Raw genomic sequence first — 26977 nt, forward strand, 5'->3', positions numbered from 1 at the left:
CTTTTAAAAGCACTGCAACCTCATTTAAAGAACTACGCATAAAAACACAAGAATTACTGCAAATGAATTCATTAATTATGAAAAACAGACTAGTTTGTGATCTTCTCAAAGCTAGAACTGTAAACTCTGAGCCTTGTTGAACTGAGTGCAGAAATATGTCCATTAGTGCTCCTCATTTGGTTGGGAACATCAAAGATGTGATGCCCTGCTACAGAGCATTTAATCCTAATGCAGCTGACTGCTGAAATAAATCAAAGTGAGAATTTCTAAGAGGTTTCCAAGCAATTGAGGCAGCAGGTCCTTTTTATCCACTCTGAAAACTGTGGCTGGGCATTGATTTCAACTCCTTCTGAGATCTCAGATGCTTTTAGATCCCTCCACATGCGCTCTCTTTGTCAGCTCTTTTATTTCCAGTGATAAAATTCTGGCATTTAGCAGAACAGCGTCTTCCCAAAAGAGACGGAGATTAATTCAGTTTGGCATCCAAATGTTAAAATGACTATGCATGAAGCTCTTGTCCTTTTGATTAGAGCATTATGTCCAGTATGCCAGAGGATATTAGCCACTATAATTTCATATCGCTTTGCAGGTAAAAGATGCTGGCTATGTGATGCCACAACTGGACATCAGAAGTGAACAGAGATGAATACATTTGAAAAGTTAGTGAAGGTACACTTTCTATTACTTTCTATTGTCACTAAAATCCAATCAGCCCCCCCAACCACATTTACTAGATTTTGGGAATTGAAGGGAGAGCATAACCTTTTCCCTTTGTTTTTTCCTCTAAAGAAACACTGCTTGTAGTGCTTCTTCAATCAATACCTTAACCGTGGAACATGCTGCTTGTTAAAAGCTTGCTTTGTCCTCTCTGATCTTTTCTTCTCTACAGAGACACTTAGCCATTTCGTACTGAATTACAAATGTTTTCTGGGCTACAAGTCATTTTTGCTATCTCCTTTATTGCAACTCACAGCTGTTTACATGCACGGAAATGGAGAGATATTGCAGTGTGGATCATTACGATTAAACTGATTCAGTCATTAGTGAAATACTGCTCCACTGCCCCAAAACACTTGCCAGCGACAACACTGGCATTTTGCTCTCACTGCTGCCTTCAATCTCATTAAGAAGAAAGAGAACACATATCAAAATTAGTTGCTGTTATTAAAGAAGGATATCCTTTACGATAGCTTTGTGATACTCGGTACTTGGTTGACTTGTCTTCTTTGCAAAAATAAACTAATATTTAATAGAAAGGCAGTGTACAAGTTTAAGTTATGCCAAACATCCTCTACAGGCTGATGACAACATTTTAGGTAAAGAATCTAAACTAAAGATTATTGATTGAAAAATTGTGAAATTTGCTCTTCCAGCATACAGGCCTTGACATATGCAACAAAAACATTTTGTGTGCAATGGAAGAGAATGATAATCAAAATGTGCCTTGGTGAACAGCTGCCTCAAATGTATGAACAGAGAGCTGGTCTTCAAGAGAAATCAATACAGGATATGAATGGACTTCATTACATTGTTTGTTCTAAAAAGAATATGTCTGATGTACCGTCAATCACTACTTATAGGCAAAAGTCTGAGTCTCTCTAACATTGAAACAGACAGTGAACTGTGAGTACTTACTGTCCAAAAAAACGTTGATTCTCCCATTCAAGCCTCATATGTTCCTTCAATTCTGACAACAAGACTTCCTGATTGTATCATATACAATTACACTGCATTTTTGTACTGCTATTTTTCAATATTTGTCTTGCTTACTATTTATATAGCATCCCAAAGGCTTGTGGGGAAATGATATCTATTTTGTGAAAGTTTCCTCCAGGATAAAACACTGAAGAGAGCCAAGACAACATGCTATTTTACCATCAAAAGTAATGATTTAGTCTTTGGATATGATAAAAGGCTACTGCTGTCTGTGTTGGTTATTTTGCAGTAGCAATTTCACAAAGCCGTGGGCCTTTGAGGCATCAGTGAATAAGTGCCACATCTTTTTAACAAACTGCAGACTTCCAAGTTACATCCTAATCCAACCCAGAATTCACATCACTAATCCTCAGCTAAAAATTTAAACAAGAATATATTTGCTTTCATCGCAGACAAACAAAATCGGTCAAAAAGAAAGCTATATTTTGCAAGATGAAATACAAATTAAAGCTTTTCAAGGCAGTGAATTTGTAATTGAAGGCATTATGATTCGATCAAGGGCCCATTTTTTTTATTCTTTAATTAAATTTTCATATTAATTCATAAGACGAGTCTCTGGATGAATTGCAAAAAAGCCTCTTAGATCCCAAGTGCTGAGACTTAACAGGTTGGTGACAGAGAGGCATTACTGAAACATTAAATCATATTTTAAAAATAGTGGATGCATTTATTCACATCGATTCAATTTGCATGCAGATTCTCTAACTGATTACTCCCTAGACACAACCCACTGAGGATACAGAGAGTTTGAAAACACTTTCCAATCTTCCTTCGACATTTAATGTTTGGCGATATTCATTTAACTCCACATTTTCCAATTAAAACTTTGTCTGCATAAAAGAGATACATGTCCAGAATATTGGTAGCTGGATGATAATGAAACAGCAATGTAATCCTAAATTGGCATGTAAATTCTATTTGGTATCTTGTGTGTTTTTATTGGATTCGAACATATTTACAAAGTTAAATATAGTAAATATGCAGCGCAACATTACCTGTAGTACTGAGGCACCGGCATGGAGGAACTGTAGGCCAGATTCAGCAGAGTCAATGCCCCCAGTGGCCAAGATGGGAAAACCAGGGAGTGCCCTGGCTATGACTGACACAGCACGCAGGGCAATGGGACGAATAGCATTGCCTGAACACATACAAATAAAAGCAAACAGACAACAAATAAACAAAATCATATTTCATTCACAAAACTGAATTATCTGACTAAGCATCTAATATGGATGAAATAGTCATGCAGTAACATACCTCATCTAAGAACAAAATGATCATTCTCATTAACATTAATCATAATCATGTTTATAGCTCTCTTTTTTTCTTTCTTTTTGACAAACCCATCCAGAGATATTTCATTTCAGTGTGAGAGCTCTGGGGAGTGCTGTACCTTCTAATGTTACAACCTTTATTTATTTACTTAGGTCTCAGTGTCCTGAATGAATTAAAACCGGTGACAGATGGAGTCGTTTATCACATTAGATTTAACCACAGTAAGCTGGCAGGCCTTTCCCCTCATTGATCAGTGGGAGACATTGTCTCCCCTCATTTAGATCCAGTGTCACTAAAGTCTAGCATGGAGGCACAGGCACACATGCAAAGACCAGCTTTCTCCTTCATGTTAAACGACCCTTACTAATCACACTGAGAACATAATACAATCATCAGTGGTATAGATAACATATTTATTACAAGGCAAAGATTTCAAAGAACAAGCCTCCAAGAAACCTCCATCAGTTCAGTAGTATTGGCTTCAGTGATCTCCCAATTTCAGGTCAGTGGTGCAATCTTACTAAGATACTCAGAGATCCACACACTTTGTAATGAAATGATCACTCACACTTTTTATTCTACATTATTTCTGCAGAAATGAAATGAAATCAAATCAGAACAACCGGGCAATACTCGGCAATGAGTCACAAAAGCGTTACTGATTGCCATGACAGACACCTGCCTGACTGCAGAGCTAAACAGCCTCTCACCTTCACTGAGTGATGAGTTTATCTCCTCCAACACCATTTTGCACACTCGTCCAATGAAACATGCAATCGTTGACACCTAGAGCCATGTAATCTACTGACATGAATTACAGTCAACTTAGTCAGGGGACACTTAACAATTCTGGTAGCTGACACTCAAACGTAAGCCTAGGGATTTGAGCGTGAGTGTGGGTCACATTCACTTCCCCCCAAGAGCACTGCAGAGAAACTACTGAGGCTTCTAATTGCATTAGAAACGGATGAGCAATGCTCAATGACTCCAACTCCTCCCATAGAACATCCCAAACACTATTTCTGTGTGAATAATTATTCCAAAAGCTGAAAAGGCTTGAGACCATGTTTGACTGACAAGGAGTAATAATAATAATAATAATAATAATTCATCCTCAATAACTGCTTCAACCTGGTCATGGTCACAGTGGATCTGGAGCCTACTATATGTCGGGAACAGTGGGCACAAGGTGGGAGTACACACTGGATAGGATGATAATAATAATAAAAGCTTAAATATCCGTAAACTTCTAGTCTTTTCAGTTGCTTTTATTAGTTGGACTGTGACTGTTTCCTGATCAGTAGGGACAGTAATTGATCTGTGACTGTTTACGAATCTCAGAACAGTAGCCATCTGTGATTGTTACTGATCTCTGCAGTTTGTCAGTAATTTGGCTGTGACAGCAAGTAGTTAGGCTGTGTTTTGTTTCCTGATCATTTATAAAGACCTCTGTCTGGTTGTTGATCTCAGGATATTCATTAAGCTGGTGCTGTGCTCTGATTTAAGGTCAGTGCTAAGAGTATGGCTGTCTCCTAAATTCAGATCACTAGTTAGGCTATAATTGTTTCTTTGGCTTAGTGCGGACATGGCCGTGGTAGGAGGCCCTTGCACCAGTCAGCGTCTCCTCATTTCTCCTGTTTTGTCTATCGTTGGTTCAATTGGCATGAGACACTTACGTAATACATGCACGTAGCATCTGCTTTTTTGTTGAATAATTCTGAGCACAGTGGGATGTACACAGAAATCAAATAGGACATGGTGAGTTTGAAATTTGGAAACATCAGATAAACATGAGAAACAGGGAAAGCACATCCAAGGAAAGACAATTAGAGAAATCCACCTAGACATGACCTACAGGATCATAATGAACACACCCTACCCACTATTTGCTGCCTGTTACTCGGCGGTGAATAGCAACAGCAGTCAGTGAAGGATACAAAAGCAAAGAAATATTTCAACTCATAAGTTTAACAAATCCGGGGTTCAGTAAGTGATTTAGTTACATGCCAACAGAAAAAAAAGGGTTAAAGAAGAAGAGAAATGTGCACAGGCTTTATTACCATATTGCGTGGCTAATATACATGAAACCATGCATGACTCTTGTAGCGCCTAGTATTATCAACAAGTAATAATGTTACAAATTTCACCCTTTAGACCCTTTTAAATAGCGCGATTGCTTTAATGCATTTTACCTGACCAGTGGATACACAGTCACTGAAGTCTATTTTCACTCTGATAATGCTAGTGACTTTCTGCCCTGACAATTAAATTGAAATGTAATCTGTAGATAATCAGTTCTGGATAATCAGTTACAGATCATTCTTATGAACACTGTAAATGCATTTGAGTTTGCATTTGGATAATGTCATCAGCTCATCTTTTCACTTTGATGATGTAATTCCTTTCCATCCTAATTCCAAGACAAATCAACATAACAGAATTTACATACACATTTATTAAAAATAGGCTAAATGTTTCAGCTATTCAAACCAGCTCATTTATAGATATGCTATAGAGCCTTCAATCTAGACGTGCTATAGAGCCTTCAATTTAGACGTACTATAGACCCTTAAAAAAGGACAGTGATTCAGATTCAGTGAGGCCCTATCCAGAATGTGGCCTTTTCTTTGGTCGGACAAAGCAGCTTCTGTTCTGGACTGAGAAAGATGCATAATTCAGCATAATGCTTGCTATTCAAGATCTGCAAAGGCCATGGTGCTCTGTGTGTACCAACATCTCTGCAGCCAACTCCTTTCTCTCCATAAGCCCTAACTTTAGTCCCTGTGCACCCACATTGGATCAGTCAGGCAGGGCACTCTCCACAGTCCGCACACTCCCATTTGCATGTAATGTACATTAGAAACACAGGTCATGCTTTTCTGCAATTGGGAAGATGAAGATGTACAGCTACAACACAAATTCTCTACGGGTCAGAATACAAGAACATGATCAAACACTGAGAGGAATGTTTTGTACTGGTACTATGAATGACAAAATTTAAGCAAAAATTTTGCCAGTTGTTGGCAGAAAGGAAGAAGACTGCACTTTAAGCACTAGCATCATCTTATAGAAAATGGGCAAGTTGATTTCTGAGGCTTTCAGTGCAGGCTCACAAAGGGCCTTCAATTTCCCACTGCCTGCCTACTATACAGAAAAAAATGTGGGGGCACATGAAGATGCTGCAAGGCTGTATTGCATCAATAAATTATGGCTCATGTGCTTACGTTGCTGTGCAGTGCATTGTAAAAGACATGTTATAGTAAAATAAGCATGAAATATAAAATATGGGTAGGCATATTTATTATTTAATACAGGAAATTATTATTTTTTTTTAACAGCCCCTGACCCACTCTCTGCCTTTAGCTCTCACTGCTTGTTTACTAATGGCATTCATTTTTACACTGTTTTTATATTTATGTTTTTGGTGATTTGTTGAGAATGAACCCATACAAACCAGCACTGCTGTACGAATGAGGTGAGGTCACAAGCAGAAAAGCTATATATACTATATGGCCAAAAGCATGTAGAAACCTGACTATAACATCCATATGTGAGCCTTCTCCAAACTATTTCCACAAAGTTGGAAGCACATCATTGTACATATTATATATATTATATTACATATAGTGTATTTCAATCTGATTGGTTATTTCTTTAAGAGGTCTTGATTGATAAATTGTAATGTAATACTAATAATGATAAGGTTTGTTGATTTCTGGTATAATTAATGTATTGCAAGTGTTAATGACTAGTTTAGGACTAAAAAAAACAAAACAGAGAAAATCCCATTGTCGTTTGTGCCATGTGAATTATTCCAATTCCAGTTATTCCAATTATACTTTTATGTAGTAGTAATATGATTATAATGCATATGATGCAGCTCTACATTATTAATGTTCACAGGTTCACATTTAAATGATATTCATTACAGCATCAAGAGCAGTATGGACAGCGATACTGAAATATCACACCTCTATTTATAGTTATAGAAAAATAAATCATTCATTAATTTATTTTCAGTAATCACTTTATCCTGGTGAGGATCACCAGTGGATTTGGAACCTATCTTGGGAACAATGGACGCAAGCTCGGAATATATCTATGGACTTTCCAGGCACTGGATCTGAATCCAATAGAACACCTTTGGTATGTGGTAGAACAGGAGATTCACAGCGTGAACGTGCAGCTGAAACATTGTGTACCTGCAGAAATTGTGTGATGCAATCATGTCAATATGGACCAAAGGAAATGTTTCTAACATCTTGTGGAATCCATGCCACAAAGAATTGCGGCTGTTTTGAGAGCAAAGGGAGGCCCTAACCAGTATTAGAAGAGTGTTCCTAATAAAGCGCTCAGTTAGTGTACGTCTAAAATAATAAGAAATGTTCAGAGAATAAGGCTAAGGCTAAACTAATCAAGTATTGACATTTGTCTCTGTGCTGGAGATTTTTTCAACCTAGTTTCTATACTTAAATCTAGCTTAGTTTCTATGGTTGTTCAACTGTCTGGCGATAATACAAAAATAAATAAATAAATAAATAAATTAAAAAAATCTCAGAATGCTAGTTTGTGGTGTACGTCTCCATCTATAGGTTATTAATTCCCAGTGCTTAAGGTAGTTAATTATGAAATTAGTGAATTATTCTCAACTGTTTTCTTTTACATGTATGTAGTATTGACATCTCCTCACTTGTAATGGAACAAAAGGCAAGGTAGACTGTGCTAGAAATTGAAATGTCAGCATACTTTTAGTGATAACAAAATAAAGCAGTATAACAGAAGAACGAGCAGATGATGAATTATCAGCTTTATGAATTAGGTATAGAGGTTCATAATAATACTAGCATCATGTCATGAAGATATATGGGGTGGCTAAGTGCTTTTCCTTGATTAAATATTGAACATGAATGTTCACAATTCACTGTGAGATGATTAAGGCAAAATCCAGAATTTATTTTGATCGACATGCATTTGACAAAATAAGGAAGGTGGCGCTAGAGTGCAGTGTTCATCATTTTGGCCTATGTAATGTGAACTGTGAGTCTTAAAGACAAAATTCTTTTTTCCCCTCTGATTCCTTGAATAATTGCAAACCAATTTGCAAGTTGGACCTTTTAATTCCACCTATTTAGATTTTGAATTCATTTGTGCAATTTTTTTGCCAACTAATCCTATGTTTTTAGGTGTATCTTCACAAGATTGGTCTATAACAGGGGTGGGCAATCTTATCTGCAAAAAGGGCCAGTGTGGGTGCAGGTTTTCATTCCAACCAAGTAGGAGCCACACCTGATTCCACCTGTTTAATCAGTTGATCTTGGCTTTCAATAGATTCAGGTGTGGCTTCTGATTGGTTGGAATGAAAACCTGCACCCACACCGGCCGTTTCCGGATAAGATTGCCCACCCCTGGTCTATAAATACTCAGTGGAGACTGAAACTAAGTACAAAAAAATATGTTGAGATTTGTAATCAATCAATCCTAACACAGTGGAGTCTGGTTTGCTGTGATTTGCTGTGGGGATCAAGGTTATAATCGTAAACGAAAATGAATGAAATAACGAAAACTAGGTGTGAAAAAACATTGTCGTTAACTGAAATCGAAATAAAAACAAGGCATTACAAAAAAACGATAACTAACTAAAACTATATTGTCTGTTTACAAAATTAACTAAAATAAAATACAATTATAGAGTAAATGTCCTTAGTTTTTGTCTTTGTCAATCTCTTTCATAGAGCAAATATCTTTCAGAGTTGACATTTCTGACTGGGAACCCGGAAATTACGACATTCCATGTCAAATTGAACACAGCATAGTCCAAGCTCCTCGCCTGGCATCATGGCAGTACAGAAAGTCAGAAGAAAGCGGCAGAGTCCTATTTGGGATTACTTTGAATATGACTGTGTGACAGATAAAAGCAAGTGCCTTGCAGTGGAAGGTGGTGAAATATGTGGACAAATTATTAAAGGGAAAAATCCCATGAATTTGAAAGCACATTTGAGAAGCGCGCACAAGGAGGCTAACCTAGCTTACCTTAATAAGGTAAGGAGAACGCCAAGCCCCCCTCCCCTGAAACAGAAGCTAACCCCAGTACAGGGCTAGGTAGTACGACGGAGACAACCGCAGGACAGAGAACACTACAGCAGTGCTTTCACCGGCGAACCGATAGCTGCTGGTTAGTAAATACGCAGGAACACCACAAGCGGGAGGAAGCGCTGGTTAATATGTTTATTGATACTGGGATGTCTACACAACTGTGTGAGTTGCCATCAAAAAGGTCGCCACTTTACTTGAACCAAAGATCAAAACACCTGGAGCTGCAAGAGTCAACAGCTTTATTGGGGCTAACATGGATACGGCAAAACAGAAATTAACAGATCATTAAGGATGCGAGGAAGCTGACCTAATGTGTAGATGGTTGGCACAAGAGAGGATTAACAGCATCTTTCATGGGTGTGTCAGCTTGTTTGTGCCCATATGTACATTTTATGTACTGGTGTTATTGTTGAATACATATTTCTAAAATTGTGTGATGTTTTTGTTAAGTTTTTATTACACAATACTGTTTCTGGCCTTGACAAATAACCCATATTACAAAAGACTAAAACCAACACTAAAACTAATAAAAACTAAACTAAAACTAAGCATTTTCAAAAAATAGAAACTAAACTAAACTAGCAAACCCGCTTTAAAAACTAATTAAAACTAAACTGAATATGAAAACATAAAGTCAAAACAAAATAAAAATAAAAACTAATGAAAAATGCAAAACTATAATAACCTTGGTGGGGATTCATAAGAATCTTGAAAGGCAGTGAAAGAACAGTGAGTACAATCAAGGTGAAATTTGGTAAATTGCATCTTTGTGCTATTCTATGGATTTGTAATGTGGACTCGATGACTTCGCCGTTATTGGCCAATCAGCTTTCAGCAGGGATTTGGCAAGGTTAAGAGTGAGCTACAGTCATGGAATTTTAACAGTATCATGGTAGTGATGTAAGACAAACATTTTACTACTCAAAAGTGAATTATTTTGAAAATTATAGGAAATTCTGTATACTACATACAGTACCTAAAAATGACAAAATATACTATACTCTATATTCTATATATTGTATCATTGTGCTGTATTGGGTAAAGGCACTAGTTTGTAATCATAAATAAGCACTATATTTTCTTATAAACACAAGCCAATATTGTGGAAATTGGCAAAACTGACAAAAATGCACAATTTAAAAAGGTTTAAAATTCAGTAATGACAAGGTGTTAGAGATATGAATTTTAGCATGCGTAAGCAATAGTTCCAGTACCATAAGCACCCCAATGCAATGTACGAACAGGGTTTTCTTCGTATGTTTCTGTAAATCCATATACCAAAAATACTGCCAATGTCATTAATGTGGAAGCAGTAGGAACACCCCTAAGTTCTTAAAATGCTCCACAGACCAGTATCCAGTAAAATTTTCTGCTGCCTAAAAATATTGTTTAATTATAGATCTGATGTCACAGGGATTTTGAGATTGCTCAATCATGTGTGCCCATAAAAACTTGTGAAAACAGCACAGGCTCAATTGTCTCAAGTTATCATCTTGTCTAGTGCAACAGCTGTCATGACATCCGTTTTGCCCTGCTCTGTTGGTGCACTCTCAAATTCTGATGCAGACTGCCACAAATTATATCATACCCATAAGGCTTGAACAACTAAATGTAACACAGCAAATGGTATAGAGCTCATCAAAAGAAGAAATGGTACCATGGACTTGGTGCCAAAGATTATATATGCCTTCATTATTGAATGTTTTATCTAATTTGAAGAATACTAGAGAAATTGTTTGATCCCATCAATAAACACAAAAACCTCTGTAAGTGTGTTGTTTTGTTTCAATTGAACTGGCTGCTCTCTTGGCAAAAAGAATTAATGTAGCTATGAATCCCTGGAAAGAAATTATGTCTGAGATGTTACTCTGAGGCTGTCAATAACCCTGCAAAATCCAGTACTGAGATAGAACAAAGTGACTTTGAAGTAGAGACTGAGGATATGTCTCTGGATAAGGCACCAACAAGCTGTACATCCATAGGTCTGTCACCATTTAAGATCACCAAATTAAGAAAACCAAAAAAAAAAAAAAAAGGAAACTGATGAGTAGAATTTGTTCTGGAGCAAAGATCTGTACCTGTTTGTATTTATTTGTACAGGCATAATTTTCATTATGATGCCAGCTCTGTTGCCAAATGCAATTTGGACTACATATAGTACTAGGATAATAGTTTACGCATACAAAAACATCAGGTCACTAGCTGCTTGTCAACATTCTCAAAAATGTAATTTATTTTTTGTAATTTAGCAATTTTGGCCATACTTGCATGCATTTACATTATATGGCCAAATGTTTGTGGACAACTGACCATCACACCCTGCTGCTACAAAGATGGAAGCGCAAACCTGTCTAAAATGTCTTTGTATGCTGTAGCATTAAGATTTTCCTTCACTGGAACCAAGAGGCCCAAACTTAATGCAACTGTGCACAAAGTGAGGCACAGGAAAACATGGTTTGCCAAGGTTGGAGTGGCAGAACTTGAGTTGCCAGCACAGAGCTCTGACCTCAACCCCACTGAACAACTTCGGAATGGACTAGAATGGTGTCTGGGGTAGAGCGTGATTTACTTAAACAGCTGTAACGGTGAAAGCTCAGATGTATTCACACAAAACTTTAAAGCAATGATCATGAAATTCTGGGGTGAGCTGAACAGTCTGTTGGTCACAAACAGTATGGAGGGCTTTACTGAACATTACAAAATATTCTAGCTTTTTTTTGTGGGACCATTACTTCTCTGCCTCCTGTCTGTGGATTTCAACACCTTTAAAGCTCTTGATTCTACCTTAAACAGCACATATAGGAATACACAAAACACGTGGTGTGAGAGAGATAAAAATACATATGCAAAGGGAGAAAACAATAATATAATTTTTTTTTCTGATTTATCTTTCAGTGTTTTGTCTCATCTGCCATGTCCCTAGAGGGTGCAGTGATTGATAGCCTAATCCAATGGCTGTGCTTCAAGAACCTCATCTCATTCTGTGTTCTTATCATTAGAAGTTAGCCTGTGCTTATGGTTACAGCTCGCTGACTGCTACTGGCCCATGAGATTTAAGGGTCTGGCCTTTAGAATATACTTAACACAAAATTGAAATCTTGACAGTGCTTACAAGTCTGTCCTCAGCGATGCAGCTTTAATTAATCATTTAATTAAAATAAAAGGCCTACTGTACCATGGTCTGTCTAACACACAGACTGCTGTGCTGATTACTCAAACATGCAGCTCTAATTGCATCACAACCTCCAGATAAACATCTCCCAACACTTCTTTCAGTCTTCATGAGTATTCAAACGGCAAGAACGAGAAGGCTGTTCTAGGTAAGTAAAAATGTACACATGAAAGACAAACTTGCTTTCTTTTTATTCTTGACAGGAGTCTACTGTCAACAAAGAGCTAGATGTTTTCTAGACCTGTAGCCTGCCAGACCAGCATCTCAGCTCTTCTTTCTTCTATGAATGCTCCTTCTATGAATGTTTGGATACATGCTGAATACAGCTGGAAATAGGCTTTGGTAAAAGAGGCAGAAAGCTGCACAAGCATTCAGATGAAACTGAACCGGACTTGTAGACGAGCTGCTTTTCTTTCCCTCTCTCATTGTTGTTACAGAGTCGATCCTCAAACAGCAGGACAACAAACACTGGCTGATGTGCACATATTATCACATTATCACATTAAAGGAGAAAAAAGAACATCAGCCCCTGGAGTCCCAGTACTCTGCTGAAAAAGATCAATAGATGATTATTGCGATCAATGAAGAAAAAAAAGTAAAAGAAAAAGTCAAAATGAGGCACATAATATAGAGCACTCGGAGCATTACTACATTTGTTGATACCCATTTTTTGTCTCTCTCGCCTTCTCTCTTAGATGATGGGCCTTCAGTTATGCATTAGCATACATGCCAACATTCTGTAGCTCTCAAAGGGCTCTGACACCACTCAATCCATGGCACTGCACTCTAATGAAGGCTGGTGTGTGCGTGCGCACACACACACACACACACACACACACACACACACACACACACACACACAAATGAGTACACATTTTGACACAAACACTAGGCACAGCTCACTCACTGGTGAAAAAGGTAAAGCCCACAAACCTAAAGTGCAAACTAACACACCCCAGACACATATACACACACATTTCTATCTATCAATATACATACAGTTGCGATCAAAATTATTCAACCCCCATTGCAAATCAAGTTTATTGTCAAAATTTACAGACCTTCAGCTGTTCGCAATGAACAAATCGAACAAAAGCAATTGAAATAGTTAAACACAACGAATGCTTCAAGTGGTTTCCCCAAATTCAACTGAAAATGCAATTTATAATAACTTGTCCACTCTCAAAATTATTCAACCCCCTGAATAGAATCCCTCCCAACAGCACAAATATGCAAAACAGGTGTTGTCTCAAGCACACCTGATGCAACTAATCAAGGGCTTCATTATTTGCACCAGGTATGCTTGAACTGGAACACATGAAATACCTGAACCGGCTAGGGGAAGAAAATACGTTAAATAACCTGAATGGGGCAGAAAAAGGAAGCGCTCAACGGCTGCAACCAGATTTCTGAGAAGGCAGGTTGTGAAAAACCCTCGAGTGACTGCAAAAGACCTGCAGCAAGACCTGGTGGTAACAGACACTGAGGTTTCAGTGAGTACAGTAAGGCGCGTACTAAACGCAGAAGGTTTCCATGCCAGAACTCCGAGACGTACACCACTACTGACCCAAAAGCACAAGAAAAGTCGGCTCAAAATCATATAAATAAGCCACAGAAGTTTTGGGATTCTGTTCTGTGCGGCAATGAAACAAAACTGGAACTTTTCTGCACGATGGATCAGCGGTATGTCTGGAGGAAGAGGAATGAAGAAAGAACACTCTGTCCACAGTCAAGCATGGTGCTATCTCGGTGATGCTCTGGGGCTGATTTGCATCCTCTGGCACTGGAAACCTGCAGCGTGTGGAAGGCAAGATGGATTCATTGAAGTATCAGGAAATCCTAGGGTTAGGGTTACAGAAAACCTCATGCCGTCTGTGAGGAAGCTGAAGCTTGGCTGTCATTGGACTTTCTAGCAGGACAATGATCCCAAGCATTCCTCAAATTCCACTAAGGCTTGGTTGCAGAAGAAGTCCTGGAAGATTCTACAGGGTCATCACAGTCACCTGACTTGAACCCCATAGAAAATATCTGGTGGGATTTGAAGAAGTCGCTTGCAGCACCTAAAACCAAGAATATTACTGAACTGGAGGCCATTGCTCATGAGGAGTGGGCTAAGATTCTTCAGGAACGCTGCCAGAAGCTGTTGTCTGTCTATGCATCTCGTTTGCAGCAGGTCATAACAGCAAAAGGGTGTTCTACTGAAAGATGCTTGCCATGAAGGGTTTGAATAATTTTGAGACTGGAAAAGTCATTATAATTTGCATTTTCAGTTGAATTTGGGGAAAAAACTAGAAGCATTCATTGTGTTAAACTATTTCAGTTGTTTTTGTTTGATTTGTTCATTGCAAACTGCTGAAAGTCTGTTTTGATTGCAACTGTATTGTATATATACAATATCTAAAATTTTGAGCACTGATAAACTTTCACAGCCTTTAGTGGTCATTTGTAGCACACTAATGCCATAGGCCTAATTTCTATACCAGTTGATCCAAAAGTAGGAATGCATTCTGGATAAATTATACACATTCAAACAGAACATTCATCTGTGATTTATTATACAGTATATACCAGACTAGACAGTACTGGCACCGTGCATGAGAACAGAATATACTTAAGTGTGGGAGTCTGCTTTAAAACGATGTATTCTTTTCCTGCAATGAAGCATTTCCAGTTTCAGGTTTTTTTTCTTTATATGTCCACTTATAGTTTTATAGTTATTGTCTTGTGGGTTTTTTCTGTACCAAAACCATCATAAATCTTTTTTACATGACCATTTCAATCTCAGTTTATCTCAGGATTAACTTGGTTGTTTTGCTACTGGTCTGTTAAGCCTGAAATGTAAATGATTTTCATTTTGGCTCTGGAATCTCTTGTGAAATGTTACAATAGGCTCATTCATCACCAACTGTACAACTAGAAATAAATAACGGACCCTGGCAAATTGGCACATTTTAATGTCATTATTAATTTTATTGTGTTGTTATTTAGCACAATCTTCACAGATGATCATATGGCATTGCTAAGTTTTAGACTGAAGTGAGCGCTTGCTACCTAATGTAATTCAAAGTAGAGAACCATGCTCAAAAAGCAGAATAGCTAATCTAAGATAAATCTGTAGTATATAGCAACTGGACAGCTAACAAGTAAAAGTAATAAGTAAAAGTCTGTGATAAGTTAGTTCAGCTAAAAATAAATGGTAAGCTTACTCACAGACAGCATTGATTCATGCACAGTTTAACTGACAACACTCAACTCCCAAACCTGCACTTTGTATAATTTGTCAACTTCTTAAAAAAAAAGGCTAATTATTTCAAATTTCCTCATGTTCCCAACTCACACAATTTCATGTTTCACACTCTCAGTACAGTGATTGACTGTGCAGGACTGCATAACTCAAGGTCAGGTAAGGGTTAGGTTGAGCTCATACTGGCAGTCTCTGGGGTATCCTAGCCTTACAGAAGACCTCAAGTGGCAGTTTTTACCATGATTAGTTGTTTCCTCTGTCACTTATTAATTGCTTTATCAAACACATAAGCCCTCCTGTGTAGTCTCTGTACCTAACCGAGTCCTAACCAATGTGTGACTGTACATACCCAGACACAATATTATCTATAATTGGATAAGTTCCCTTTTCCCTAGAAGGGACAAAGGAATAATACTGGTACAATAAATACAGAGAATAAACAATCACAAACATTATGATTCTTATTTAGAAATGTGCTTAAATTACAGACATGTAATTTTTATTTCCCACAAATCCTTAGGCTTCTAGTCTTTGAAGCTTTGTTTCCAGATACAGAGTGTATAAACTTGGGCTGTTACAGTGTGTTTTTATATAGTATGTTGAACTCTTTTATATCAAAAAGCCAGAACCCCTTTGACAGTCTTGTGTGAATCAAAGCTACATTACATCTTGTTTTATAGTCTGCACCAAATATATCCAGAGACAACAAATTTATGTATATTCCGGAATTCTGTTTCAAATATGAGGCTTGACACCACAGTTCTTGACATTGTAGTGTGGAGATGCAGCAAACTTGAGATTTGAGTGTAAGAGCTAGAGCATGCTGAAGAAGACTGGCAGAGGAGACCTTGCCCAGCTTTGATCTTAGAGACATACAAAATGTATCAGCCATGGAAAAAAAACCACACTCACGCGCACACACACCGAGGTGGAGGGGCTTGAGGCTGTCTTTTAGTAGCCAACAGACAGGAGGAGAATATTTTCTCTAACAGGAGCCTGTATGTGTTTTACACTGACCTGTTACACATAGGAATTGAATAACCACAGTGTGGTGAACTTACAGTAGGTGAAGATAAGAAATCCTTCATCATTTCTGAAATGATGTGCAAGTAGTAGCTCTTTACCCTACAGCCAGAGTTAAGGAAAAAAAAAAAAACTCTTTCTGCCCTATTACCCTGTTCGCTCTATTTTCTGCATAGCTGCTATGGATATGATAAAAGTAAGCTAGGCAAATTTCAGGTCACTTATTTGTGGATGAAACTCTCTAGGATTCAAAGCAAAATGAAGCCATAAAAATGCATCTACTTGCAGAATACCATTAAAAATTTAGCTCACAAGCATGTGATTCCAAATCAGTTTTGTCATTAAATCAAATCCCATACATCATGGCTGCGGTGAATTATGTACCCTGGAGGAATGGCATAGGTATGAAGGCTGTAGGAGGACGTATGCTAGACAGGGGTGCAGCAAAAGTCCTGATAGGCTCAACTCCTGTGGGATATCAGAGTCCAGCAGGCAAATCTTATATAGGAGAAAAAATGACACTAAGTAGTTTTGCTTACATAAAATACTGCCACAATGGTATCTCCATTAATTTTTAATCCCTATATTTTTTTGCTGGCCCAGGTGCTGGGCCACCTTCTGTCTTTTCTTCCTTTCTCCAATCCCAGCCATTCTGGACCAGTAGAGCTGGTAAAGGAGAAGGCATAGGAAAGCTTAGGGATGGGCCTGCAAATGTGTATGCCAGTCATACACCATGCCAACAGTTGTCAGTCTGTCCACAAACATCCACACACACTAAAACACAATAAAAAGAAGTCCTGATTCATAAATAGCATTAACTATGCAGCAGAGCAGCCATCCAGCCACAATCGAGAACAGAAGGAGGGGGAGCAACAGCACGCACATGAATTATTGAGCACATGGCTGGAGCACACCACTGACTGGACAGCAGCTCACGCTGCCCTCTGATGAAGTGCAATGGCTCCAGCACAAAGGAGGTGAACTCCAGCAAGGGGGGAGGGAAAAAAAACAACAAAACACTATCCATACCAGAACAACTCACAGTGAACAGGTGATCTAACAATATCCTCTCCAGTAGTAGTCTTTATTGTAATCTAACAAACATTGAATAAGGAAGTCATAGAAACACATGAAATACACATGAAACACATAAGCTGTACTCCCTGCAGTACAGCACAGGGAAAACCACACTCTTTTGAAAATACATCAGTCTAATGTCTTCATGAACTGCGATGCTGCTGCAGACAATGTTAACATCCCATAGCAACCAGAGTACCTTTGTTTTACAGCCCGCCACTGAAGCACGGGAAATGCTCTTTTTTTCCCTTCAAAAGCCCTTACTGCACACTTACGTGAGACAATATTCAAATGACAACACTTGAGAAGATGATACTATCAGGGAATATTTCCAAGAACTACAATACCTGGGAAATTAGATACACTTGCAGCATTGTCTCCTACTGAATGTATATTGAAATTGTCAAGCAGCCACTGCTGGATGAATACTGTAGCTTAAGCAATTGCAGCCAAATTTGGGACAAAAGTCAACATTTACATCTCTTAGAAGACATAAGTGATGTCTGGTACCTAATTACCGGTGTAAATAGTAAAATGCTTCCCTTAAAACAAACCTCTCCGAAAATCAGATGTGTTTTTAAAATGGCCCATCAGGAAGTGTGGTTTCTCAGCAATAACCATAACATAATATGCAATAACAGTTGCTTTACCAGATGTGTTGCGAGAGAACATGATCTCTATAAAAATGCATCGTACACCATTAAAATTACCCATATCAAATCATTCTGGCAGGAAATCTTGCTTTTTTTCTATATAGTTTGTACTCTAATTCATAAGGATAAAAAACAAAGAAGGGCAGCATTATCCAAACTTTCAGCCTCACTTGACTCCATCTGTCACTTCTATTAGAGGTACCGACCAGCAGTCCTGCACAGCAACGCACACACATACGCACATTACAGCGGAGCCACTGCATTCATCCCAAAAGCAAGCCCCTTTCTAACACAGCAGTGACACAAACACGATTACAATTGAGAAGAGAACAAACAAGTGTTTCCACAAAATCACACAAGCCCACAACACTCCTGCATGCACAAAGAGGCAAATAATAGATTAACACACACTTGCACACACCCACACTCTGGCGGTGCTGTCCCTAAGGAAAAGGGAATGGATCCAGTGAGCTGGGTGACACTTACCAGACACGCCGCCATATGTGGTGCGCTTGTCTCGGCCGATGCAAGGCCAGGGAGAGCCGTCTGCCTTCAGTCCCATCAGGCCTGAGACCGTGTTGGTGGCGGTGACACCATCTGCACCACCTACACCCACAGGGTTCAAATATTAGCCACATAGATAGAGGAAGAGAAAAAGGTGAAAAAAAGCTGCAGGGTGCGGGATAATGAAGGGCTTGTACTAAGCCCAACACTGCCAGGTCATACCATTACACAACTCGCATCAGATCACTACTCCTCATTGCGATAGAGCTTATTATCAACATGTCGCAAATGTGCCTCATGGCTGGAATAACACTTGACCTTTATAAGTTGTGAAATCTGCTCATGTGAAATATGTTACATTTATTACATTTATTGATCAGTGCTCTGGTTAAGAGTGACAAAATAAGTATGGATAAACAAACTACCTTCATGTGCAGCCTTGGCAATATCCACAATGTTGGTGACATTAGGGGTCAGCTTGGCAAAGAAAGGGATCGTGACAGCTTGTCGTACCCAGCGGCAGATGTTCCGCACCAGCTCTGGATCCTTTTCAAATTTGGTTGGGGAAACAAACAAACAACAACAACAAAAAGAGATTCACACAGCTGAACTAAATGTGCAAAACAAAAAACAGGGCAACTTAAAGTTGGCAGTCTGTTATGGGGTGTGTGTATGCGAGATAGAATGAGAGACAGGGAGCCAGAAATCCTCAGCACAGTGATAGAGGGATTATATAAGTGTGAACTGCTGCTCCTGGAGGATTCATGCTTTATTAGACATCTCCTGGCCTGTCAGTCTGGCTGTTTAGAGAAAGGAGAGGCTGCTCAGTGTCTGACGTGCTCACACTCAGCGCACTTCTGCAGCCTGCTCAAGCATACAACCATGTCTAAATCTACGACATCCAAACCAACAGCAACACAGGGATGGCTGCTGCACACTCACTCACTCAAACACATTTCTGTGTCTCCCCCAACACATGATCAGCAACATTTAATACCTATAATGCAGCAAAGTTTAAATAGGCTACAATTTAGAACTTTTCAGATAGAACATAATGCAGAACAGTGTGATTTAATATTGGCGAGAAAAAGACACACATACTGAGGATTAGATGTAAAAACGTCTTATATTTGCCGTATTCTACACTACCAATCAAATGGTATGGACACATCACATAAGGGTTTTCTTCATTTATACCATTTTCTATTACTTGAGAAAAACAATGAAGACATTAACACTATAAAATAACACATATGCAGTGAATTATGCAGTGACCAAGAAACATGTTAGCAAAGCTATTTTATGTTCCTAAATAGAATAGAAATGTGTTGGCTGCTTCTCGTCACTTGTTTGGTGAAACAATTTAATTTCAACGAAAAACAAAATACTTGTTTTAGGTAAAAACTACTTATTAAAATATTTTTTGATTCAGGAAAAAATAAGTCAAATTTCAACTATAAATCTCTCTCTCTCTCTCTCTCTCTCTCTCTCTCTCTCTCTATATATATATATATATATATATATATATATATATATATATATTTTTTTTTTTTTTTTTTAATTTAAGACAATGTACATACTGTGTCCACACTTTTGATTGGTAGTGTATACAGAGGGATGGTGGTGGACCATTCTCTATACAGCAGTAACATGGTACTGTGTAAGCTGCTGGTATGACTGTATTAGGCACAGCAGTGGTGTTGGGGTTCTTAAACATCTGAACATCACTGCTGGGTTAGAAACAGTCCATCAAACAAAATATCCAAACAACAGCAGCCCTGTTGTTAAAAAATTATAATGTTGAATGTAAAGATGATTGTTAATACTAACAGGGAATGTGGAAAAAATGAGCGCTAATCTCAATAAACTCTGACAGAGAATAGTCCACCAAACCAATAATATCTTGTCAGTGGTAGCTCTATGGTGGTCCCTTGCCCTTGATAAACAGCGTTGAGGTTGACAAATTGTGCATAGCAACTAATGGGCTACATTCATTAATTATCTAACTATATGTAGTTAACCACTTGATAAAAGCTTCTGATGCTTAATTTTAATTTGATGTTACAATCAACAACCACTTTAATAGAATTTTCATTTTCATTTCCACTTTAATTAGATTTTCAAACACAACAGTTTTTAGTTGACACAGACTGGTGCAGAAGACAAAAACATCCAGTGAGCAGGAAGTCTGTTTTTGGAAATGCCTTCTTAATAAAAAAGGACAGAGGTCAATGGCCAGACTGGTCTGAGTTGACAGGAAGCTATGGTGGTGACTCAAGTAACCACTCTTAACAACTGTGGTGAGCAGAAAAGCAGCTTAGCACACACAACACTTCAAACCTTGAGGCAGAGGTGCTACAACAGTGAAGACTTCATTAGGTGTTCCTGGTGAGTGTACTGTGTATATACAGTATGATGCATTATATATGATACACAAGCCTTCCTGGATACATATTTCACACTAAGGCTTAGGCTTAAACCCGATATCCTCTCAGACTGAAAGAAACAATATTTAAAAATGGTATATCAATTTTAGTGGAACTGATTCCATGTTGACTAAGTCACAGTTTTCACACCAGGTGCACTAGTCCCACATCTGCACAGTAGGCACGTTTAAAACAAGAAACATTTCACATAAACCCAATACATCCTCCATTATAGAAGTCTTTTTTTTGTCTTACATGCGTGCATCAGAGTGAACTGAAGCATTTGTTCTTGTAACCACAGGACATATTTTACATATAAGGTATTATATAACGAACTAGCAAAATAGATGTAAAAAGAAACATTGTCCGATGGTCTAGCTATGAAATCTTTTTAGAGTTTGATCGTCTTTAATGTGCTGACAAATGTGTAACGAGTGAGGAACCGTGCCACATATAAGAAGCTTCATTAGTAAATATGTAAGATGTTCAATATGTGAATAAGAACACAAATCTTTGACATTTTTCTTCAAGCAATAGAACAATATATTATATGCCAGTTATGCACACCAAGCCTCTATTAAACCTGCACTAGGAAATGATAAAAGTTCTGATCATGCTGAGATTTTTACCATAACTTCTAATCAAAATGTCATTTGATTACCAAGAGTTTGTGCTGACCTTTTCCTTTCATTATCTTATACATAATGCAGACTTTACTGCTTTCGATCTTTATTTCTCTCCATTGGACACACAAACTTCGATCAGAATTCTCATTCACAATGCAGACTATATACCTTGTCCTTCAACAAGCTCTAGCATTTATGCATTTAGAGGAAAGCGCTTCCTCTTTTTTTTTGACAAATCCAGCAGCTATTAACACATATCTCCTTGAGCAATGGGTTTTGCTTTCTTGTATAAAAAAGTGGGATTTACCAGGTCTATGTGCAAAATGGAACCTTGAGGTCAGTTTCCAGCAAAGAGGAAAGGTTAGTGTTTGATTTTTAAAACCATTAGACAGGATTTATTTGTCAGAATAGAGAACGCAAAAGAAAAGTACACATCACTGAGACTATTTCATTTCTATTTTCATGACATGTTAAGTAATTCAGTGCCATTTCCTCCTATGAGATTCAGAATTTGTGTGTTTGTGGATGTGCATTCTGATTTAAAGACATGGCCAGAGGGATGGTATTTGCACCTAAAGATATGCCATACACATTTTAAAGCTCTAGATGGAGGACAGAAAAGGTTACTGTGTCGTAGATAAAATTCATACATTTCTTTTTTTCAGAAGATATTGGATTTATGCACTTGTGTCTCCAGCAAGTGTCATCCATAGCAATTTGTCTTGATTTATTCAAGACTTAAACAGGGTATAAACAAGGTTGGAGTACTGGATTCAACTAGTCTGCTCCGAGCCATCTGCCAGTGAAGGAGCTGTAATATCTGAGCTCCTGAGAGATGGTTAATCGCACTGCTGGTGTCTTGGGGAGATTTATTGGTTGATGTAGCAGATCTTGAACTCCAGGCAACAAAACCAGATGTCACTACAGTGTTATAGGAAAGCGTGCCTTCTGTTCCTTGACAAACCTGTAGTAATGCTAGTGTTTAGGAATAAACCTCTAGAAACAAACCTAATATCTGTGGTAAAAACAGACTACATGTAAATAATGATAACAATTTAGACCAGAGGTGTCAAACTCAATTTAGGTAACAGGCCACATTATACTCAGACCAATGTCAAAAGTCAGTTTAGTAGATCGATAACACACCAACTATTCATATATATGTTTGTTTATCAGCATTTATCTGAAAGGTACATTCTGAATGCTCAAATGGATTGAACATACTTTGTATCACCTACAAAACAGATGACCAGACTGCAATTGATAAAAATAAAAAAATATTTGTATATATAAAATTATAGACAAATATAAATATCTACAGTTCTATGAAAAAGTATTTGCCTGATTTCTTCTGTTTTTGTGTATATCTCTTCTTAAACAGTTTTAGATCTTCAAACGAAATATGACAAAACAATGGGAACCTGAGTAAACACACAATGCTGTTTTTATTTTTTTATTGAAGCAAAAGTTATCCAACACCCATCACCCATGTGAAAACCTAATTGTGCCCTTAAAGTTAAAATCTGGTTGTGCCCCCTTTAGCAGCAATAAGTGCAACCAAACACTTCCGATAACTGGAGATCAGACTTCCACTCACTTCTAGGACTAGGACTTACTCCTACGCTTTGGATCATTATCTTGCTGCATAATTCAGTTGCGCTCGAGTTTCAATTTACAGACTGAAGACTGGACATTCTCCTTTAGGATTTTCTGTAAGAGAGCAGAATTCATGTTTCCCTCAAGTATTGTAAGTGGCCCAGGCCCTGAAGCAGCAAAGCATGCCCATACCATCACACTTCCACCACCATAGGTATGATGTTCTTTTTGTGGAATTCTGTGTTTGGTTTACATGAGATGTTCCACTTTTGACTCATCAATTCACAGAACATTCTCCCAAAAGGTTTGAGGATCATCAAGGTGTGTTTTGGTAAAATTCAGACGAGCCTTAATGTTCTTCTGGATTAGTAGTGGTTTTCACCTCACCACTCTTCCATGGATGCTATTTTTGCAAAGTGTCTTTCTGATAGTGGAATCATGAACAGTGACCTTTATTGATTCAAGAGAGGCCTGTGGTTCCTTTGATGTTGTCATTGGGACTGTTGTGACTTGCTGGCCCAGATAGCATCCAGATGTGGGCCACTTCAGGCAGTGATGCAGCACTGCTGGCCTTCTTTTGGCCTAGACAAAATGGATATGAGCCTGAAGTGGTGCACATGTAAAATAGCAAATATGGCCCAACTATCCAAAATCACAAGTGGGCCTTTTTAGGCAAAGATCCGGTGCTCACGGCACCTCATCTGGATGTGACCCTAAAGTGGCCCATGTGGTAAATTGTGAATATGGACCAAATATCCCAAAACTAATGTGGGCCACCTTTGGCAAAAATGTGGCACATGCGGCATTGCTATGGCTTGCTTGTGGCCCAAATGTGGCAAACAGGAGCGGACCACCCAAGTGCCATCATTCCATGCAGTATGTGGGCTGGATGAAAGTGTCAGGTGTAGACCGGATCTGGGCCAAAGCAATTTTGCTATCTGGGGGATGAGTCATTTCTGTGCTCTTGGAGGAATTTTGGAAGGTCGGGCACTTCTGGGAAGGTTCACTACTGTGCTGAGTTTTTCCATTTGAAGATAACGGCTCTCACTGTGGTTCTTTGGAGTCCCAGAGCTTTTGAAATAGCTTTGTAACCCTTCCCAGACTGATGTATTTCAATCACCTTCTTCCTCATCAGTTCAGGAATTTCTTTCAATTATATCATAGTGTGTTACTGGGTAAGAACTTTTAACCAACTGTTGAAAAAGTCCTATATAAGTGTTGATTGTTTGAACAGGGTTTGCAGTAATCAAGCCTGGTTGTGTCTAGTCCAGCTGAACCCCATTATGAATGCAGTTTCATAGGTTTGAGAAATTAGTAACTATGGGGGCAAATACATTTTCACATAGGCCTAGCTGGTATTGGATAACGTTTTTGCTTCAAACTATAATTTAAAAACTGTATTTGGTGTTTACTCAGGTTGCCTTTGCTTTATCTTAGACATTGTTTGAATTTCCGAAACAATTTCGTATGAGATGCACACAAAAAGAAAAGAACCATTTACCACTGAACATTTCTACATTTTGCAGTGTTATACCCTGGGACTGAAAAGGGTTTAATCAGGATTATATATATATATATATATATATATATATATATATATATATATATATATATATATATATATATATATATATATATAATTGCATATGTATTAAATCCTATTGCTATGCACTCTCTAAATTAGTTATTATGGAAAAAAACATGGCTACAGCATAAAAAAGAAATGTAGCTTTAAAAGTAAAGGATTACATAACACTGGCAAATGCTGTCAGTAGCTTAGTTTATGGTCATGAGTTTATTGCTCTATTTTTTCTCCCCAGTACATAACAGAGGTGCTCTATTTTCAAAACTTTCAATTTAATTACGGTCCAGGATAAAGATTCTAAATTAATCTGGTTCCTGTTCTGGTCCACTGGCTATATGTTTGACACCCCTTGGTCAAGACATATCACTATAAACATACACTGAGCATCATACACAGCTGTTGCAGTATGGCAAGGTTTGTGGCAAGCATGCTCCTGGTGCTGGTGCTCTCTGAGTCTAGCATCCTGAGGGCATGGCTTTTTATGAGCAGAATGGTGTTAGTCTTTAAGAAGGACAACACGAACACAGCCGCACAGAAAGCAAAGCTGGCCTTCCTCCCAGAGGGGTCATGGGGAAATTGCATTAGGCCTGTTCCAGCAAGGGAGACGGGGTTGTGGCCTGCAGCCAGGCACCAGCCACCAAACAGATGCTGCTTGTAAGATCTGTGCTCTCACAGTGGGCATGTGCTCCCTCTGAGGCCTGCCTGTGACAGCTTATTAAAGGCCAGATGGGGGTGAGAGTACGAGTCTGTAGGCCAGGAAACATGTCTCTGTCCTCCATGCAGTAGGCTACACACAACATTACATGCATGGCTGGACTGTCCCAACACCTGTGTGTGTAGGTGCATGGCAGACTTGCTTTTTTGGCAGAGTGACTGGGGAAAATTCAGTAGAACCTGCCACTAATGGCCTGGGAGCGATGCAGACCTGCAGCAGGGGAAATGTGAAATCAGGAACATGGTCAAGAGCCAGAGTGCCTCGTGGGCACATGATCAGACATGGAGAGCTTACAGTCCCACTCAAGAGCATTCAGCAAAGAAAATCAACTGGTGAGCAGCAATAAGAGCTGAGTGAATTGCATACTCACTCTGGCAGCACTGTTCAGGAGGAATGGCTGCATGGAGGAGGGGAGGTCTAGTATGAAATTAAAGGAGGGGCACAGCTTCTCTGTGGAGAATTCTTTATTTATTTTCTCTCTCCCCCATGCTGTCACCGCAGGGCAGGTGGAGCCCAGCGTGGGATTCATTTCAGCTCAACGGGGGTGAGCGGAGCGAGAGAACAAGAAGAGTAAAGAGTGAGTGAGAGAGAGAGAGAGAGCAGAGAGAGGGTCTTTAGCACCCTCAGGCAGAAAGACAGCAGGGGCTGAGGTTTGAACAGAGATGGGTGGAAAAGGGATAGTGGCTTTGCACCTGAAATTTTAATTTTGCCATGCAAGGTCACAGCAGGTAGGGGCTCTCGTTAAGAGCCAGTAGCCGGCAAGTCTCGTAGGAGGGATGATGGAAGCAGTGTGCCACTAGGTCCTGTTTGGTGGGCTGAAAATAGTTGTGGGAGCCTGCGCCGCTTTTACTTTATGAATCCAAAGAGCTGCATTGAAGGCTGGGAAAATTATGAGATCCCAATGGATACTGAATCAAACCTGCGCAAAAGCAATGAAATAAAGATTCCTCACACCTGGGAGATCTTAATCTGTCACAAATTAGGTGTTTTACATGCCCCCCTCAACCTTATATTTAAAATAACTGTTCTTATGTCAAATGAGTGGGCCAGGAACTGCAGCAAGAAAAACCACACGGTCACTCCGAGTAGTATAAAAGAAAAATAGTGATCATGCACACAGCTACACTCTAACAGGCAGCCTTGTTGAGGTGATGTTCAGAGGCTTCCGTTGCTTCTATAAAACTCATCAGGAAACGCAATGCTTCCTGAATGGAGCGTTGAAACACCAATCAGTAAACAAGATAATAATATCATTACATGTATTTATGCTTA

The 26977-nt window shown here is 38.7% G+C and overlaps 1 protein-coding gene across 1 annotated transcript in view; it reads right to left on the minus strand.

Annotated features, from left to right (window-relative positions):
• The window catches only part of dpyda.1 (dihydropyrimidine dehydrogenase a, tandem duplicate 1), a 153162-nt gene that overhangs the window by 12867 nt on the left and 113318 nt on the right, over positions 1-26977 (minus strand). Inside the window, exons 17-19 of the mRNA XM_017473660.3 lie at positions 19183-19303; positions 18740-18859; positions 2712-2854 (exon numbers count right to left, since the gene is read on the minus strand). Coding sequence (XP_017329149.1) covers positions 2712-2854; positions 18740-18859; positions 19183-19303 — 384 coding nt within the window. The remainder of the gene's footprint in view (positions 1-2711; positions 2855-18739; positions 18860-19182; positions 19304-26977) is intronic.

This window comes from Ictalurus punctatus, chromosome 1 (assembly GCF_001660625.3).
Source record: "Ictalurus punctatus breed USDA103 chromosome 1, Coco_2.0, whole genome shotgun sequence".
Taxonomy (NCBI): Eukaryota; Metazoa; Chordata; class Actinopteri; order Siluriformes; family Ictaluridae; genus Ictalurus; species Ictalurus punctatus.